At 40.6% G+C, this 17,503-nt stretch overlaps 2 protein-coding genes across 2 annotated transcripts in view; both read right to left on the bottom strand.

Moving 5' to 3' along the window:
* Positions 1–6,985, bottom strand: part of rtel1 (regulator of telomere elongation helicase 1) — a 39,282-nt gene extending 32,297 nt beyond the window's left edge. Inside the window, exons 1-2 of the mRNA XM_006804304.2 lie at positions 6,674–6,985; positions 2,962–3,157 (exon numbers count right to left, since the gene is read on the bottom strand). Of these exons, the coding sequence (XP_006804367.2) occupies positions 2,962–3,157; positions 6,674–6,775 (298 nt within the window). The 5' untranslated portion in view covers positions 6,776–6,985. The remainder of the gene's footprint in view (positions 1–2,961; positions 3,158–6,673) is intronic.
* Positions 6,986–9,306: 2,321 nt separating this feature from the next.
* ndufb11 (NADH:ubiquinone oxidoreductase subunit B11) lies at positions 9,307–15,456 on the bottom strand. The gene is made up of 3 exons (XM_006804305.3): positions 15,223–15,456; positions 13,875–14,005; positions 9,307–9,730 (listed from the first exon to the last, which is right to left on the bottom strand). The coding sequence occupies exons 1-3, from the start codon at positions 15,394–15,396 to the stop codon at positions 9,601–9,603; spliced, it is 435 nt and encodes a 144-aa protein (XP_006804368.2). The 5' UTR covers positions 15,397–15,456; the 3' UTR covers positions 9,307–9,600.
* Between the last annotated feature and the right edge of the window lie 2,047 nt (positions 15,457–17,503).

The following is a 17,503-nucleotide window of genomic DNA, read 5'->3' as shown; positions in this document are numbered from 1 at the left end:
TGTACAGAAAGAGTTGAGCGTGCACGGGCAGAAATGTTGAGAGCGTGAGCAACACATTACAAGCAAGCGCAAATACAAAAACTGAGCGAGAGGGGCTACTATTGTGTGTGTGTGTGTGTGTGTGTGGATAATAGCAAACACTGAAATATAGTTTTTGCACGCAGCAATGCATTTTGTTCACTCAAATTTAGCTTTTCTTCGCTCCAAATAAATTTCTCCTCAAAATGCAACACTTGCACCTGCAAATATTTTTTTTACGTGCGCTAAATATGGTGTCTAACCAGATGCCATTATCTTGTTCTCCGGTAACACTGAGGAATCTTGGAGTCATTTTTGAACAAGATATGTACTTTAATGGGCACATTAAACAAATATATTTCAGGATGCAGGATGTGGGAGAGAGAGATGGATAGGCCGTTATTTAGGAAGTTGCTGTGTGTGCCAAAGATGGGCCAATAAACTACACTTGTTCTCTGTTAAGTCAGAGTGCTGTCTGCTGTTATCCTCACCATACCTCTCTGCGTAACTGTGGTGTCAGAAGTGAATTAAAGAGGAAAACACACTAAATGAGAGAAGTAGGATGTGGAAAAACCGGTGGGACAAGGAAAAGTTCCCTTCCTGACACTGAAGAAAGAGAAGGTGGAAAAACATATAAGCTAGATCCACCAACAGAAGGAGCGATGGCTGACGAGGATGATTTTGAGCCAGTGGTAAAGAACTTTCTGAACTTGATATCTTTGATGAAATTAGAGAATTCATTCGATGACCAAAAGAACAAAAACAATACTGCTTGAACAGATTAAACAGCTGAGGAATAATATACCAAAGCTGCAACATGATGTCTATTCTGAACTTCTCTATCGGCCTTCTGTCCAGAGTGACATTTCTACAACAGCAGCCTCAGCTATCAGCTGTGGGAGCACCAAGCTGAGCTGCCTCCTCCATCTCAACCACTCAGTGCACAGCCTCAACAAGAATACGAGACTTTAAGGAAGGTGAGCATCCTGAACGTTTCTTTGTACGATTTGAACGCATAGCTACAACAAAGGGATGGCAAAGCCCTTGAGGCTTATGCTGACATGGATTAACAACAGTCTGATTCTTATGATGCTATTAAAGCTGCAGTGTTATCTAACTTTAATGTGACAGAGGAGACCTACAAATACCAGTTCCAGAGCACCAGAGGAACTGTGTGTTAGAGAAACCTTCAACTGGATAAAGGGGCTCTATAAGCGATGGACGTGACGTGACAGTCGGAGTAAAGAAGAGATTGGGGAAACCGTCATCTTAGAGCAGTTTATTCACATGCTTCATCCAGATGTCTGCACATGGGTGAAGGAGAACAATCCAAAGACAGAAGAGGAAGCTGCAAATCTGGCTGAATGTTACCTAGTTCCCCATAGATGACTGTGGGGAGACCAAGGTTTGTGGAGGTAAAACCTCCATGGGCAACTAGTGCTGAAAGCTTGGACCCTAGGTGTGGTAAGAAACCTATACATTGCAGTCAAAGATACAACCTCGATTGCTATTACTGTCAGCAGCCTGGTCACAAAGCTTCTCTACGACTGTAACAGAGTAATATAACAAATGTCTTTGTCCTGAGTGTAATTAAGTAAGGTACTGCATTACTTTTAAGAAAAGTGTTGTTTTAACTTTACTCTTTTGGAGTAATGACACCAACACTGATCACAGCAAAGAGAGCAAATACCTCCAACACGCACAAACATTTGACCATGCAGGATGTAACTGATTTGCATGAAGGTAATGTCTTTGATATATTCCTCAAAGTAGAGCCATTGAGAATCAATAAGGAATCGAATCAAAAAGTGACATCAATTATGGAACTGGAATTGCTAAATTCTTATCCATTTCCATCCCTACCAAAGTGTTTGCTCATAGGGGGTCATATGATTGTTGGGGTTTTCTCCGTTTCCTTGTATTATTGTAGGGTCTTTACAATAAAAAGCACTTTGAGGAACTGTTGTTGTAATTTGGTGCTATATGAATAAAACTGAACTGAATTACACTACATTCTGTGTACACATGATATAGAGAAAAGGACAAAGTATTCCAAATTACACAATCAATGACAATCAATGGTGACAGGTCTGATGAATCAAAATATCAAAGTTCTGGTTCAAATTATTGTCAATATGTTTGGAGGATGTCAGGAGAGAAGTACAACGTAAGTGTCTACAGTCATCTGTAAAGCACAGTCGACGCTTTATGGCTTAGGACTGTATTTCAACAAGTTGTGTTGGACTTTTGTCAGAACTGGTGGAATTATGAATACAGACTTTGCTCCAGCATGCAATCCCATCTTAAAGACATCTGGTTATGAAAATTTAAGCCATTCCCAATGATCCCAGACATATTGCCAATGCTTTAAAAGCATACTTGAATAGAAGAAAGTCACAATGGAAGACCATCAGTCATGGTTGACCTCCCAAGACCTCACCATAACTCAAAAGTGTGGGATCATATTGACAGGGAATGGAACACAAAGTAGCCGACAACTAAAGAACAGCTTTGGAACATGCACTGAAAGTCCAAAGGAAATATTCCTGAAGAAATCACAAAGAGGGAGTTTAGACTATGTTGAAGAATAAAGGTCATCATACCAAATATTGACTTCCACCTTGTTAGACTTGTACAAATGCTGATTTTGCCTTATGTACAATATTTCTGTGTATGTTTGGACACATATGCATGTTTCAGTAAATTGTTAAATCCTATTTTCCTAACAAAATATAAAGTGGTTTGAACACTCAAATAGAGTAGAAAAGCACTACATAGGAAACAGTCCATTTACCAAAATATAAAGAAATCAGTGCCAGCTCATTTTGTTTTGCACAGTAATGTAGCACACAGCATGTCTGTATGTGTGCATATGCATCTGTTACTCTTTTCTGACCGGTAAAATTAGAAAGGACTCGTGATGTGCAGATGATACAAACATACTTGGTTTGTCACCGTCAGTGGCAGCTGTCCCCCAGGAAGACAGAGGTGTGTTTGGAAACATCTCCTTGCCCAGCCTCTCTGCTATCTTCCGAGCAGAGATGGTGTCCTTGAAGTTCTCCCTCCAGGCCAGGGTGGCGCACAGCAGGCACAAAGTCTTACCTGTGCCTGTGGGGCTCTCCAGAACACCATTGACTTTCTGAAATAACCAGACAGATAAAGCTAAACAGAAAAACCACACATTGTGATGGTGACAATATTGCAGTATTAGAGACTTCCAGGTATTAGACTATGCTTCTATGAGCAAACACTTGGCAGTGTGGAGGAAGATCTCCCTTTTAACAGGAAGACATCTCTAGCAGAACCAGGTTCAGTTATCAGGGCAGTTATCTGCACAGATCAGCTGAACGGTAAGACATACACCTCGCCATGGCACAAAACAAACTATCAGAGCAAGTAGACAACCAGAATGTTCAGTGCAAAGATGGGACATCCCCCAGCAGCCTAATCTAAGGATGGTTCAGGGTCACCTGATCCAGTTCAAAGAGGATGGTTTGAAGCCCAATGTTAAAAGCAGGGAAGGCGTCTGGCTACAGAACCCAAACTTAGAGGTAGTTCAATAATAGAAGAGCCTGGTAAATTTAGACTAAGAAGCACAAGTAAGGTTTCACTGTCAGAGCAAAATGCCCTGCTCGGGTAATATGTTATCATTCAAAAACATTCAAGATTGATTTTAAAATCCGTTCTCAACTTAACATGGGGGCTATTTCAGCTGTTTGTCAGCAGTCAAGAGCCAGAGTACACCCCAGACAGATCACCAGAGTGCTATTTATTTTATTTATTTATTTTTACATAGAAACTATACAGAAATTGTAAGGACAGGCCCATGACATGAAGCCTCCTTTGTCATATCTTTTTTCCCCATCAAGTATTAAAACAGATCTGGACCATAAGCAAGTCAGTTTATCACCGATCTCTTTTACTATGGAGGCATGCTGAAAATCAGTGTCTTGTTTACGTGAAACAACACACTGTGAAACACATTATTGTGTGTGCTGCCTTTTGGTGCCACTGTTAAAAAGTCAGGTTCCTTTTTTGTCAGGGCTAGGTCACCCTCATGCCTTTCTGATCTTTTAAACTGGTACATTCCTGCAAGATCACTGAGGTCTGCGGATCAATTGCTCCTGGCTGTCCTGAGGTCCAGATTAAAGCAGAGGAGATCGGGCCTTTGCTGTGACTGCTCCAAAACTGTGGAACGAACTGCCCCTTCACATCAGGACCTCCCCAACATTGGACACTTTTAAAACCCGTCTGAAAACACACTTTTATTCCTTGGCTTTTAAATCAGAATGAGTTTGTATTACTTTTATTTATCTTCTTTCTCACTCAAATCTTCTAATTTCATGATTCTCTTTCTTAACTCTTATCATATCTCCCTATGTTTTTATTTCTTTTAATTATCTTAATTGTACAGCACCTTGGTCAACGGTTGTTGTTTTAAATGTGCTATATAAATAAATTTGACTTTTGACTTTAGGTCACGTGATCCTGAATCCATTCTTAGTTATGCTTCAATAGATTTAGGCTGCTGGGAACTTCCCATGATGCACTGTGTTTCAGCATCTCTCACCCCTTTTGACTCACTGTGAAGAGTGGTGTTAGGCACTCTGCTGTTAATTATGAATTATTATTAATCTCTGTCTCTCTTCCACAGCATGTCTTTTATCCTGTCTTCCTTCTCTCACCCCAACCGGTCGCAGCAGATGGCCCCGCCCCTCCCTGAGCCTGGTTCTGCCGGAGGTTTCTTCCTGTTAAAGGGGAGTTTTTCCTTCCCACTGTTGCCAAAGTGCTTGCTCATAGGGGGTCATATGATTGTTGGGTTTTTCTCTGTTGTATTATTGTAGGGTCTACCTTACAATATAAAGCACCTTGAGGTGACTGTTGTTGTGATTTAGTGCTGTATGAATAAAACTGAACTTGAACTAAAAAACCAATATGATTGTACACTCATTTCTTCAACCCAGCTGTAACTGTAGCAACACAATGGAAGAGGTTACAAAAATCCAGTGGTGCACATCACTGCAACATCAGCATTACATAGGAACGTATTCGATAAATCATACTCCATCCAGTATAGCACAGCGACATACTGCCAACATCATTTACCCCCATTTCACCAATGCTTTTTAACTCTCTGGGCAATCCCTCCTGGGGATTTAGTGTGTCTTGAAAATAGAGCGTGAATTTTGAATGAAGCTAACAGTTTGAAAATAGAAGACACAGAAGATGAACAGTCATCTACATAAAATAATGTGAATTTTCATATCATATTAACGTGTTTGTCTGAAAAACTACGGAGAGTTTACTAACATTAGCTAATGGTAAATGGCCTGTATTTGTATAGTGCTTTACTAGTCCCTAAGGACCCAAAGCGCTTGACACATCCAGTCATTCACCCATTCTGGTAATGGCAGCTACATTGTAGCCACAGTCACCCTGGCGCGCACTGACAGAGGCGAGGCTGCCGGACACTGGCGCCACCGGGCCCTCTGACCACCACCAGTAGGCAACGGGTGAAGTGTCTTGCCCAAGGACACAACGACCGAGACCAGGGCTTAAACCGGCAACCTTCCGATTACAAGGCGAACTCCCAACTCTTGAGCCACGATCACCTAATGATTATGTCCTGTTGCAGATGGCGCCCTGTTAGAAAACTTTGCTTAGCTGCTATATATAAAATTCATTCATTTTGTGTATTTGTACAGTCCTGAAAGATATCTGTGCATTCAGCTGCACTCGATTACTTTCTTTTTAAATGTGCTGCATCAGAATCCTCTTCAGTCACAGTCTTGCTGTGAAATATTAATGCATGAATGTATATGTTGAAAATAAATCAAGATGCAAAACCATTACTTTCACCTTTATTAAGGATATGTTGTCTTTCTGTCATCTTCAGTGTGTTTTGAGGTTTCAAAAACAGGTCATACATGTGCCTGGGTCACTTTTCATTCCTAAGCAGATGTTTGCAGTAGCCTACACTGAATTTTAGAAAGGAACTAAGTATCCACGTGCTTTTTTGCTTAATTCATAATATTATGTATGAGCCGAAGTATATTGTGTGTTATAAAAGCTAACGCCAGTAGTGGGCACCACGCCATGTTATGTGTGTGTGTGTAACTTCTTCAGGAATAGGATAATAAAGAGAAGAAGACGGAATGTAAACAGCTAACGTGTGTATCTGTCTGGCTCTTTATAATTCCTGCTTAGTGTACTGACACAACAGGGGGAAACATAACACATAATGTTCTATTATTAAAGAATATAGGAATGCTTGCTGTATTTTAATGCACACATTACACCACGACCTGAGTGAGAAGATCAGCCTGTATGAGTATGGCACAGAGAGCAGGAGGAAGTCGCTAAAGCAATGCTAAGATACGTAGATGCGACTGCCACCTGAAACGCAGGCAAAGCAGCACTAAACGACCTGTTCCCAAAGAGGAAACGGCGCCTATCCCCACAGACACAGCAGATATATGTCGGCAATACGCCGTTGTGCTTTCTGGGAAGCGACGTTTTACGCGAGCAGATGTGAGATCACTTCTGTCATGCGGCAAACGGTGAGCATGGTGGCCGCATAGCTGTGGCTACTCAGTATACTGCCCTTTGCAGCTCGTTTCTATTAACAGACATACACAAGACAGTCGATTCTTACCTTCTGAAGACATTCGATCACTTTGTTCATGTATGCCTTCTGACATTCGTAGGGAGAAAAGGGGAAATTTACAGTCACTCCGCTAAGAGTCAGTGAAGGCATTCTGTCATCTGGCGTCAGTCGGCAGCAGCATAGACAAGTGTAGTTGTTCTTGTTTAGAGGTACTTCTTCTAGCGCTGTAGTCACTTCTACTGTTTGACCCGTTTAAGTGGCTGAACTGTGGTATAATGTACTTTTAACATTGGCTCGTTTAGGCTCAGTAGAAAGGAGTTCCCAACTCTTGTTGTTTCGCGCCAGCTTTCAGTTAACTTGCCCATGCGCACTGTGACGCTGACGACTGGTGCGTTCAAAGGGTCACGGAATCCTGAACACTTCAACAGCAACCTTTAATTTTCTAAACCACTTTTCTCGCCTTCGATGGAAAAAGTGAGCAGGTCAGGGGAAAATGGGTAGGATAACTCATAAGGAGAAAAGCGGTGCACTGAGAATCGCAACGACTTTTTACAGTCTCCAAAGTATTGATGTCTGCCACGCTGAAACTACAACGTGCAGAAGACTACAAAACGCGTGTCGATGCCGGTGTTGTACCTAAAAGTGCCGCAAATGAAATGAGCGAGGCTTTGAAATAATCTGAAACCCATCTCCACAGTGACATCTACTGGCCAATTTGGCTATCACTACATCTTGAAAATACCTTTCTGTGAAACAATGATGCAGACATGCCCTGCACAATTCCAAACAAAGCTACTTATTATATCAGACTGTCAGTAATTGTGATTAGCAGATGTTTTCATACAAACAAGGGAAAAAAATAATGAGACTGTTAAAGACAGATCTGTGACTATAGTGATCGATGTGCTTCAGCAAATTTCTCCATCTGTTAATATTCCTGCTGCTCACAATAAATCAATTTATATAGTAAAACAAACAGAGAAAAGTCTGCGGTGTTCACTGTAACGACCACACTGATTTACAGCTGTTTTTGGGCTCAGACGGCTTCGTTTGTGCTCACAGCCCTGAAACGTTGAATGTGTTTGTTTGACTTTTAGGTTTTCTGGAAGTTCATGTCATCAGGTTGGTTTTACACACTGTCAAGCGAAGCGAGAAGCTGGCATAGCGTTAGCTTTGATTTTAATTAACTTAAAAATATACATTTAAATGAAAAGACTACATGTGTTTTCCTTCTTTATAAAAAAGTTAACATTTTCATGGGATAATTCTGACCAATCGTAACAGTCCATTTCACGCACATCTTCATCCTCTGCTGAGCAGCCTCTGAACTATGCAGAAACTTTCCTGAACTTTATCTTGTGACACTGGCGTGATGTTTTACTGGGAGTCTGGAGTTTTGGTCATAGTGAACCTGCATAAGAAAAAAAACACACATCTGTCATGAAAATTGTTAAGAAATAGATCGCCTGTAATTAATGAATGAGTTTTATGGGCGTCTCTTTTTATAGTATAAACATATTCTTTATGGCGGCGCATATGTAAGTAACAGATTGTAGTGAGGATGAAGTCACTTAATGCTGCAAATGACATTTTCTGTTGAAAGCAGACAAAACTAAATTTTCCCCTTAAAGCAGGTGTTCTCACACCTTCTTCATCTTTCTGCTCTTCCGGTGTCTCACCAATCTGCTGAACTCATCTTCTCTCCTCTCCTCTCAACAATCCCCCCAAAACTTGGCCAGCATATTTTTTTAACTTAATTTCAGAATCCGCGTTTAACTAACAGACTGATGAAATTCACTATGATAATTTACTAATCAAAAACAAACCATAATACCAACGGCTCTGTGATGTGAGTGACGGCTACATAGCTACTTTGTGTAAAGATTTAAACGTGCTGTCAAATGTATTTATCCAAAACATGGATTACACACTCAGTACTTATGTTTAAACAAAACGTGGGAGTGTTGGGCCGCCACAGTGGGGGAGTTTAGGTCCATGTTAAAGGAGCGAGAGAATCACTCTTCTGTAACCATGTTGAATGTTTGCTATTGCGTTGATTCACTTGTCTGTACTGAATATTGTTATGTGTTATACTATGTTGTGACTTCTGTTGCCCTCTTGGCAAAGAGATTTTAATCTCAATAAGACTTTTATACAAATCGTGTAACTCACTAGTACACCAAAGTGACTACAAAGTCATCATGGAAAGAGCTTTTCTTTCAAATCCTTAGTGTTTGGGGAAAATACAAAGGCTTGACATTGTTAGTTAGTTCACTCTGCGTGTCTGTGGAGTGAACAAACTGTATAAGATGCAGATTATGAAAGTCTAGCTGTAAGTTCTAGTTTATTTCATGAATACAGTTTTGGAGTTTTATTTCAGGTCTTTCATTAATATTAATATAATTAACACTACTTGGTCCCAACAGTAACTATGACTTGTGTAATATGTGTAGTAGTGCTATTACTCTCATCAATGTGTTTTAGGATGAGTGGTTTGTTTGTAAAAAAGTTTCAGAGTACTTATTATATTCCCTCATTGTCTTTCATTTTCAGAATTATATCAAGCTAGGAGCTTTATACAAGTCATGTAACATAGAAGTACACAGTTATTATGGTTACGTATATGTGGGGTCTGAAGTTACAGTGTATTTTTTAAATAGAAGAGGCTGACAGTTGACAGGTACGGTCAAACATATTCTATGTTTTTATTGGCTCGGATTAATATGTCTTACACCTCCTACTGTAAGATTTCTGTCACCATCTTACAATACTTACAGTACATAACAATCCCATTACAAAAACAGAGGTGACGACTGGCTGACATCTAAATCAACATTCACGACACAAGCAGGGCTTTGAGTAAAATGCCACTGTACGTCATCACTGTCCACAAAAAAATAACAACAAAATTCAACACACACATGTATTTTATTTTTATCAGTGAAATACAATAATCAGGTATTACAGTGGACACGTTACTGTCCTCCAGCTGTGGGAAGAATGATTTTGTTTGTGTCATAGTAGTTCTCCTCTATGAGAGGGCCACCATCGGCCTCGCGCTGCCGAATCAAATGTTCGGCCTCTCTTCTGGCCCACTGCCGCATGCTGGAACACAAAAATACACCAGATATGGACGGTGAGAAAATCAGAATGAAACCTATAATTAAACAATAATTAACTCAAGTTTAGGTGGAAACATTTCATTATTCCACTTAGACCTTCATGAATTCCAGAAAGAATATTAAATTGTGATGTTTGGTCAACAGGACAACTTTCATCCATCCATGTTAAATCAGAGTTGACAGGTACATTTTTGGATCTTTTCTTTGCATGGTTTAAGTGAAGCTGTTAAGTTGCACCAGGCCTGTCTTGGATCCTCCCCCACCAACCTATCCAGCTCACCACCGGGCAGTCATCAACTAAGAGCTCACCCTCTCTCTTTACGTGAGTGTCTAGAACACACGCCGCAGATCCAGTGATACAAAAATCAATCGATCAACCTGCGACATAAATGCACAAGTCTCATGGACAACCTAAGAACACACTCAGATTCGGACATTGTGTTTGTTATGGACAAACTCTGACAACAACAGGAACAAGAACATTTACAAAATCTCCAGCAGAACAAAGAACAATGAGATTTGTCCAGACCGTCTGGATGTTTTAGTGATGTACCATAGACGAGGGCTGTGCCTATATCATATTGTCCACAATAATATCAGTCTAAGTTTTTATGCAATATAAAAATGTCATAGTGATGTCATTACTATTGTAAAGTTTTGCATTATTGTTCTCTAGTGTAAAATAGAAACAAACCTGAGCATGTCAGAGAGTAAGAGCCATGTGCCAGCCTACGACGAGCTAGTACCTAAAAAGGAAGCTGCTTCAGCTGCCTCCAACAAAGCAGCACTTTGTAAAATATGCAAGAAAACCGTTAATGCTAAAGATGGAAACAAACTTCTTTTAAAGATAATTTAAAAAAAAAAAACCAGTGGGTGAAAATTACTGATCTGGTTACATAGATGCTACTTTTGATTTATGCTGTTTGAATGGATATAATGCAAAGTCACTAATGCACTATAATGCTGCTCGCACCTTGCTTCAGTAGAGCCACAGTTTAAATTACTGTGTTATTAATGACAATAACTGATTGGAAAAGGAGGCGGGATAATTTCCTTCATGAATTTACAATTACAAACGCTGCTGTCTGCAAGCCTCATGTTATTCTTTAAATCTAGTATGTGAGGCAATTCTAAAGAGTTTTGCAAATACTTTCATTCTATTTACATTTTAAAAATATTCCAACTGTAAAATTTAAGTTTCTTAATCTCAAGTCACTGTTTAAAAAAATAAAGTGTTATTAACTTGATATTCAGTTAGCGTCTGCTGTGCTCCTAAGTATTGCTTATTAATATAAGCGTTGGTCTTCCTTGGTCTCCTGTGTTCTGAGGGCCTCTGGATGTCTGGAGCCTGGATCTCCTCCATACCTGCTTCATGCCCTGGAGGACGGGGCTATGGCTCCCCACATAGCCCCGTCCTCCAGGGTATGGCTCCCCACACCCTCTAGCAGATCATTACATGAAGGAACCTTTTGAATACAAGCGCGCTCACGCTCACAAGTGTACACACGGGTGCTCACACACAAACTACGAGACAAAAACACAGATGATCTAAGCAGTTGTATTTTTAACCATGTGGGGATTAATTGCTACACTTTAGATACTGAGGGTGCCTCATGTTCAAAGCAGCCACTCATTTTGCCTGAATTGTCGATTTTCTTACGTAAATTTCACCTTCATCTTCCTCACTCTCTTGTAGGGACTGCATCCCTCCTGCACTTCTTCAAGGCTGATGCTAGCAACAGCCTCCTGTGAAACCCACCACAGTGGCTTGTGCATTGTTCACATTTACACACCACTTCAGAAATTTACCCACATTTGGCCAGTGGCAGGTGCCAATTTCCACCCTGGTGAGAAAATGTAAGCGGCTGGCTTAACCACGGCTCAGAAATGACGGCTCACTTTGCAGCATTTATAGTGTTCTTAATCACAAGGTACTCTGATGAGGCCAAAATGGGGACAATTTCAAGAACTGGTGACTAGTTTGTAGGGCTGGGCCATATCATACCGTTCACGGTAATACCGGTATAATTATCTATAAATAGATAAATATTTTTGGTTATATCGCCCTGCACTACTAGTTTATAGCGTCCTTTGACCATGACGCTTAACTAAAAATAAAAACATGAAAACAAAACAAAAAACACATTTCTAAGGATAAGAACTAAAAGAATATTGTTTAAAGTGTTTGCAGATCTGAGCAGACACCAGTGGACTTTCCAAGTAGGAACTGGTACAAACTGGTAAAGAATTGCACACCACTATACTGAAATATAATCACACTTAATATATCAGTAACATACAAGTGCATACAAATAAACTTGGATATAAGTCTTGGTGGTGCCGACCATTATTGATCAAACCTTTACATTGAAAGGACACCTCACTGCCTTTAGTCTTTTTCTTGGCCATTACTGGGTCAATGGTTCACATTCAAATCAGGTGTTAATCTGATTTTATTTTTACTCTAGTAAAACTGAATTATATCCCATGTTCAACCTATGCTGAGAGGTCAGGGTCAGCAGGGGCTTTGAAATTGTGTGCTGGGAGCCTGCCGTTGTTGGTGGTGTGGTGACAGAGAATCCGTGTACACACATAACGCACACACGCATGCACACACGCATAGTTTTAGAACACCCCAATTTTTCCAGTTATTTATTGCAATTCAAGTCCAATTAAACCATTTCAAATAGCTTGAAATGGTACAAAGCGGTGAACTGCCAGAGGTTAAAAAAAAGGGAAAAAAATAGTAAGGTTACCTAAAACTGAAATATCATGTACATTTCAAAATTATACAAAAACGGATTAACAATTTAATCTGTTCTGCAACAATGGAGCTTGATCAAGCCTTGAAAGCTGGTGCTACTAATTTCTACAGCTGTTCCAACTTTTCTGGATTACTTCCCCCTCTGTTTTGCATTAAAGAAGTGTTGGAACACACTGTGGTACCATACCCTCGTCAGCATCAGTTGAACAGTGTTGTACTGCAGAAAGCAGTGTGATGGTACACAAATGACAAGAAAAAGGTGATTAACAATGGAACAGAGACAGACCATCATATAAATGTCGGTCTGTCCTACAGAGAAACTGCAAAGAAAGTCAAGGTGTCAGTGAGTACAGTTTCCTTCAGCATCCAAAGGCTCAGAAACAAACTGTGACAGGAAGAGGTCTGCAGACCCAAAGACACGACTGAATCAGAGGCCAAGTTAACAGCTGTGTGATAGGCGGCTCACAGGACAACAGCTTCAAGCAGCTTAACAGTGGTCGTAGTAAGAAAGTCTCAGTTTCAACTGTGAAGAGAAGACTTTGAGCTGCAGGTTTGACAGGACGAGTTGCAGCAAGAAAGCCAGACGTCAGAATAAGACAAAGAGGCTTGGCTGGGACATGAAACACCACCATTGGACTACTGAAGACTGGAAGAAGGTAGAAGGTATTATGGACTGATGGATCAACATTTGAAATCTTCGGTTCATCACACAGGATCTTTGCTGTTTAGTGGGTAACGGATGGTTCCACAGTGTGTGGCATTGTCTGTCAAACATGGAGGAGGAAGTGTGATGGTCTGGGGCTGTTTGCTGGATCCAGGGTCGATGACTTGTACAGAGTGAGAGGCTCCCTGAACCAAAACAGCTACAACAGCATTCTGCAGTGCAATACATCCTACAGCAAGATAATGACCCAAAACATAAGTCCAAGAAGTGCCAGAACTATGTTGGGAAAAAAGGAAGATGGGAATATGGGAAGAACTTTCTGGAGAATATGTGATTTCTATTGTAGAAAGAATGCAGCGGGTGTGTTCAGCTGTTATATCAGGTGCTACTTTGATGAGTAAAGGTTTAGAATTTTGGTCTATAAACTGATTCCATGACTTGTTTTTGTTTTTGTTTTTTAAACTCCAATTACTTATTTGTACCATGCTTTCATTTCAGAGTGCAATGAGACATTAAACTGCATAATTTTTAATAAAAAGAAAGTTGTGGTGTTCTGAAACTTTTGACAAGTAGTGTATTTTAACTTAGGACAAGACATCTGACATTTTCACTCTGTCCTTTGACAAAGAACCATAGCTAAGTCCTAAGCCTAGCCACCGTATAAATGAGCTGATATGAAAACATAAATTGAGAACTCACCCATGGTCGGGTAAATAGTGGATAAAAGTTCCTCCAATGACAAGAGCAACTGAAATGCCGAAGAAGAAGCCCACTTTCATATTCCACTCATCCTCCACTGGATCGCTGGAGAAGCCATGGTATTCCGGATTCTGAAAAAACCCACAAAAGGGGACCAGTTTAAGTATCCAACATGTTTTCAGTCAGTACTGGAAGGATGATACTGGCTTGTCTACACTTTCTGATATGATTTGTATGTTAACAGAACAACTAAAGTTCTTTGTTTTATTCAGGAGAACCTGACTTAAAACCGCCTTATCTGACTACATCTAGACAACTGACTACAAGCCAGAGGAAAGTTGAACCTGAGGAATAAACTGAAGAATTTGCAAAGGCTTAAATGTCCCACAGACATTTTCCTGCATTATCAGGTGACCTCTTCTGACAGAGAATAGCTTAAAGCAGCTTTTAAAATCAGTCTAATATTATGGACAGTTTGTGATATTTACACATTTGTGAAATATTAATTGTTTTTCTGATAAGCATATTCGTGTTTTATTTTAAATTAAGATGCTTCGTGTACATCTGTTGCTCTAGCAGCTCAGTGCGGCTCTTTCTCCCTTAAAACCTTCAAATTCAGACTAATCGTACTGATCAGTACTGTATAGACCTCAGGTGGGTTATGTTTGCATCTTTATATGTTAATGTTAACGCATGTTAATATTTGTACAATCTGTATCTTTGTATTGTTCCTGTTTCCTTTCTCTGTTGTGAAGATAGCTAAGATTGTTTGCATCTCCAGGTTTAAAGCGGCCTTGTAAGATTCAATGGTCCTCACACAAAATACACTGCTTAAAAAAACCAAACAAACAGAAACAAAACGAACACCTGATCAGATCTCACGGGCAGTTTAAACTCTTGTTAGCAGAGCTGGGGGCACATCTGAGGAAGCAGACAAATCATTTCAGAGAACCGACTGACCCAGAGCAGGCTAGCTGTATGTGTGCGGTAAAAATAGTATTTTTTAATCAATTAATTTTTATTTTTAATCATTGCGATACTATTGTATATTGAGAACTGGTGCGCAATTTGAGCTCTTAGCGCACTTGTTGCAAAATAAACCGATCTGATTGGTCAGATCGGTTTATTTGGATCTGAAGAACCGCAAAAATCGAGCCTGGTTGGGAAAAAAATAAATGCCGTAAATTCGTCCAGTGAAAATACGCGGTCGGTGTGAACGGCTGCATTAATGGGGATGTCCGAGAATAATTTAAACGCACAGAAGTGAACGCGTCCGGTGTGTAAAGCCCTTTACTGTGTAAAAATAACATTAGCATGCTGTCCTCAAATCTGATCGAGCAGAACTCACCTTGACATACGGGCTGACCTCACCGTGACCAGAATGCTGGAACTCGGGGTGGAGCTCCGTCACCGCGGTCGAGCCTGTAGCACTGTTCGCTTTAGACTGGGAGACCAACCGGGCTGGTGGATTATAAAGTAACCGGGGCAAAGTCAGCCCAAACCGCGAAATTCGGGTCAACATTTTGCCACTTCTGAAGGATACTGTTAGCCCGGAACCGGAAACTACGGTTTCAACTCTTCTTCTTTTGTTTACGGTTACCAAATACCGAAACGCTGCATTACCGCCACCAACTGTGATGGAGTGTGGACCGAAATGACACAAATTGGCTGTTACATATCATACCCCTTACTGTTACCTTCACGCTCCACAGCTCTCCCTGTTCTCCTCTCAGCTCTTGGTTCTTCTCCAGCTTCTCGTGTTCCTTCTTCCTGACGCTGCTGACATTCAGTACAGCTACATCTATCACTACAGCCTTGTCCTCTGCTTGTTGTTGTTTTTTTTTTTTTTAAATGTTCTTTGATAAATCCCAAGATTAAAACATTTCTTCAGCTTTGATTTTGTCATGCTTTCAACAGTTTTGCATTCATGTTGCTGGATGCAGATCATTTATTGGTCAGTAAAATGCTGACTGTGTGACACTGAACGGGGAAGGGAGTTGAAATGTAAAAATAATCATAAATGATGAAAAATAAAGAATGGAAATAACAGATAGTAGCTGCAATGACCTTTTTTTTTTTTTATTGTTTTAAAATTCCGTTTTACTTGAGCTGTTTGTAAGTTATAACTTTGATCTTCTCAGCAGTTTGCTGATGGACAGACAAAAACAATTACGAGTAGCCTAAAGACCGGATGTATTACGTTTTTATCAGTCTGTGAGTGCCCACAGGCTACCTTTGTACTATCCACGTTCAAGCATAAAATAAGTATTAAAGGTTTATGATCCTGCAAATCTGTCATTGTCATAGGGTCCATGTACGAGGCTTTCAACCACTGCAAATGTGCTCCTGTGTAGTCCTCCACTTGATTTCACTTCAACTCTTTTGTAAGTTACAACTTTGCTTATGTCTACAATTGGCTACAACAACAGGAAGTGCAGCCCACAGACGCGGTGGACTGATTATTTTGCACACTCCCTCCACTGACAACACTCTCTGCAGGTAGACAGCCAATCGTGATAGCCGACAAGCTACCCCTGCTCAAACATAACATGAGCAATATAAATGATGCTGTTGCCAAAATAATTCACACACTCATCCAAATCATTGAATTCAGGTTTTCCAATCACTTCATTGGTGTATAAAAGCAAGGACCTAAGTCTGCAAACTGCTCCTTGTGACAGAGCGGGTTGCTCTCAAGAGCTCAGAGTGGTACCCTGTTACACGGGATGCCACCTGTGTAACAATTCCAGATGTTAAATTTCCTCATTAAAAATTCCACAGTCAACTGATACAGGTAATATAACAGTGAAGCAACTGGGATTGACAGCAACTCGGAGCTTTTCTGTAGAGTAAATGGATACACACCTGCAAACTTCGCCTGGCCTTCAGATTAGCTCAGCACACACAGAGCTTTATGGAATGGATTTCCATGGCTGAGCAGCTGCATCCAAACCTTAATGCAAACTGCCAGATGCAGTGTTGTAAAACACGCTGCCACTGTACTCTTGAGCAGTGCTTCTCTGTCTGGCAAATGGACAGACAGGTCTGGATTTACCAGTTCCCAGATGAATGGTACCAGTGTGACTGTATTGTGCCAAGTGTAAAGTTTGGTAGAGGGAAGATTACAGTGCAGGGTCATTTTTCAGGAGTTAGTCACCTTTGTTCCAGTCAAAGGAACTCTTAATGCGTCAGTATACCAAGGCATTTTGGACAATTTCATGCTCTCACCTTTGTAGGAACAGTTTGGAGACGGCCCCTCCTGTGCCAACATGACTGTGCATCAATGTACAAATCAAAGTCAAAGACATATATGAGGGAGTTTGTTCTGACTAGTCAAGCTCTTCCACGCCAGAGTCCTGGCCTCAACCCGACAGAACACCTTTGGGATGAATAGGCCAGGCCTTCTGGTCCAACGTCAGTGTCCGATTTAATAAATGTGCTTTCGGAACAATGGTCAGAATTGACATAATTACACTCTTAAACGTTGTAGAAAGCCTTCCGAGAAGAGCTGATGCTGTTACAGCTGCAACGGATGTGCTGACATCGAATTCAACCCTACTGTGTCTACAACTCAACTTTGTCATCAGATGGTGAGTGTGAAGCAGAATTTATAATCAGGCGTGAACCTC

This window comes from Neolamprologus brichardi, chromosome 20 (assembly GCF_056152115.1).
Source record: "Neolamprologus brichardi isolate AB-2024 chromosome 20, ASM5615211v1, whole genome shotgun sequence".
NCBI classification, from domain to species: domain Eukaryota; kingdom Metazoa; phylum Chordata; class Actinopteri; order Cichliformes; family Cichlidae; genus Neolamprologus; species Neolamprologus brichardi.
Note: the sequence above shows the minus strand (reverse complement) of the source record. Positions and strands in the feature narration are given on the sequence as shown.

Bases quoted from the DNA above. Each gene is read 5' to 3' on its own strand.
- ndufb11 (XM_006804305.3), bottom strand. From the start codon at position 15,396: ATGTTGACCCGAATTTCGCGGTTTGGGCTGACTTTGCCCCGGTTACTT. The intron at 14,006-15,222 runs GTGAGTTCTGCT...GGGTTTTTTCAG, and splicing joins AGGTCAGCCCGTATGTCAAG to AATCCGGAATACCATGGCTT. The intron at 9,731-13,874 runs GTGAGTTCTCAA...TTTGTGTTCCAG, and splicing joins CACTATTTACCCGACCATGG to CATGCGGCAGTGGGCCAGAA.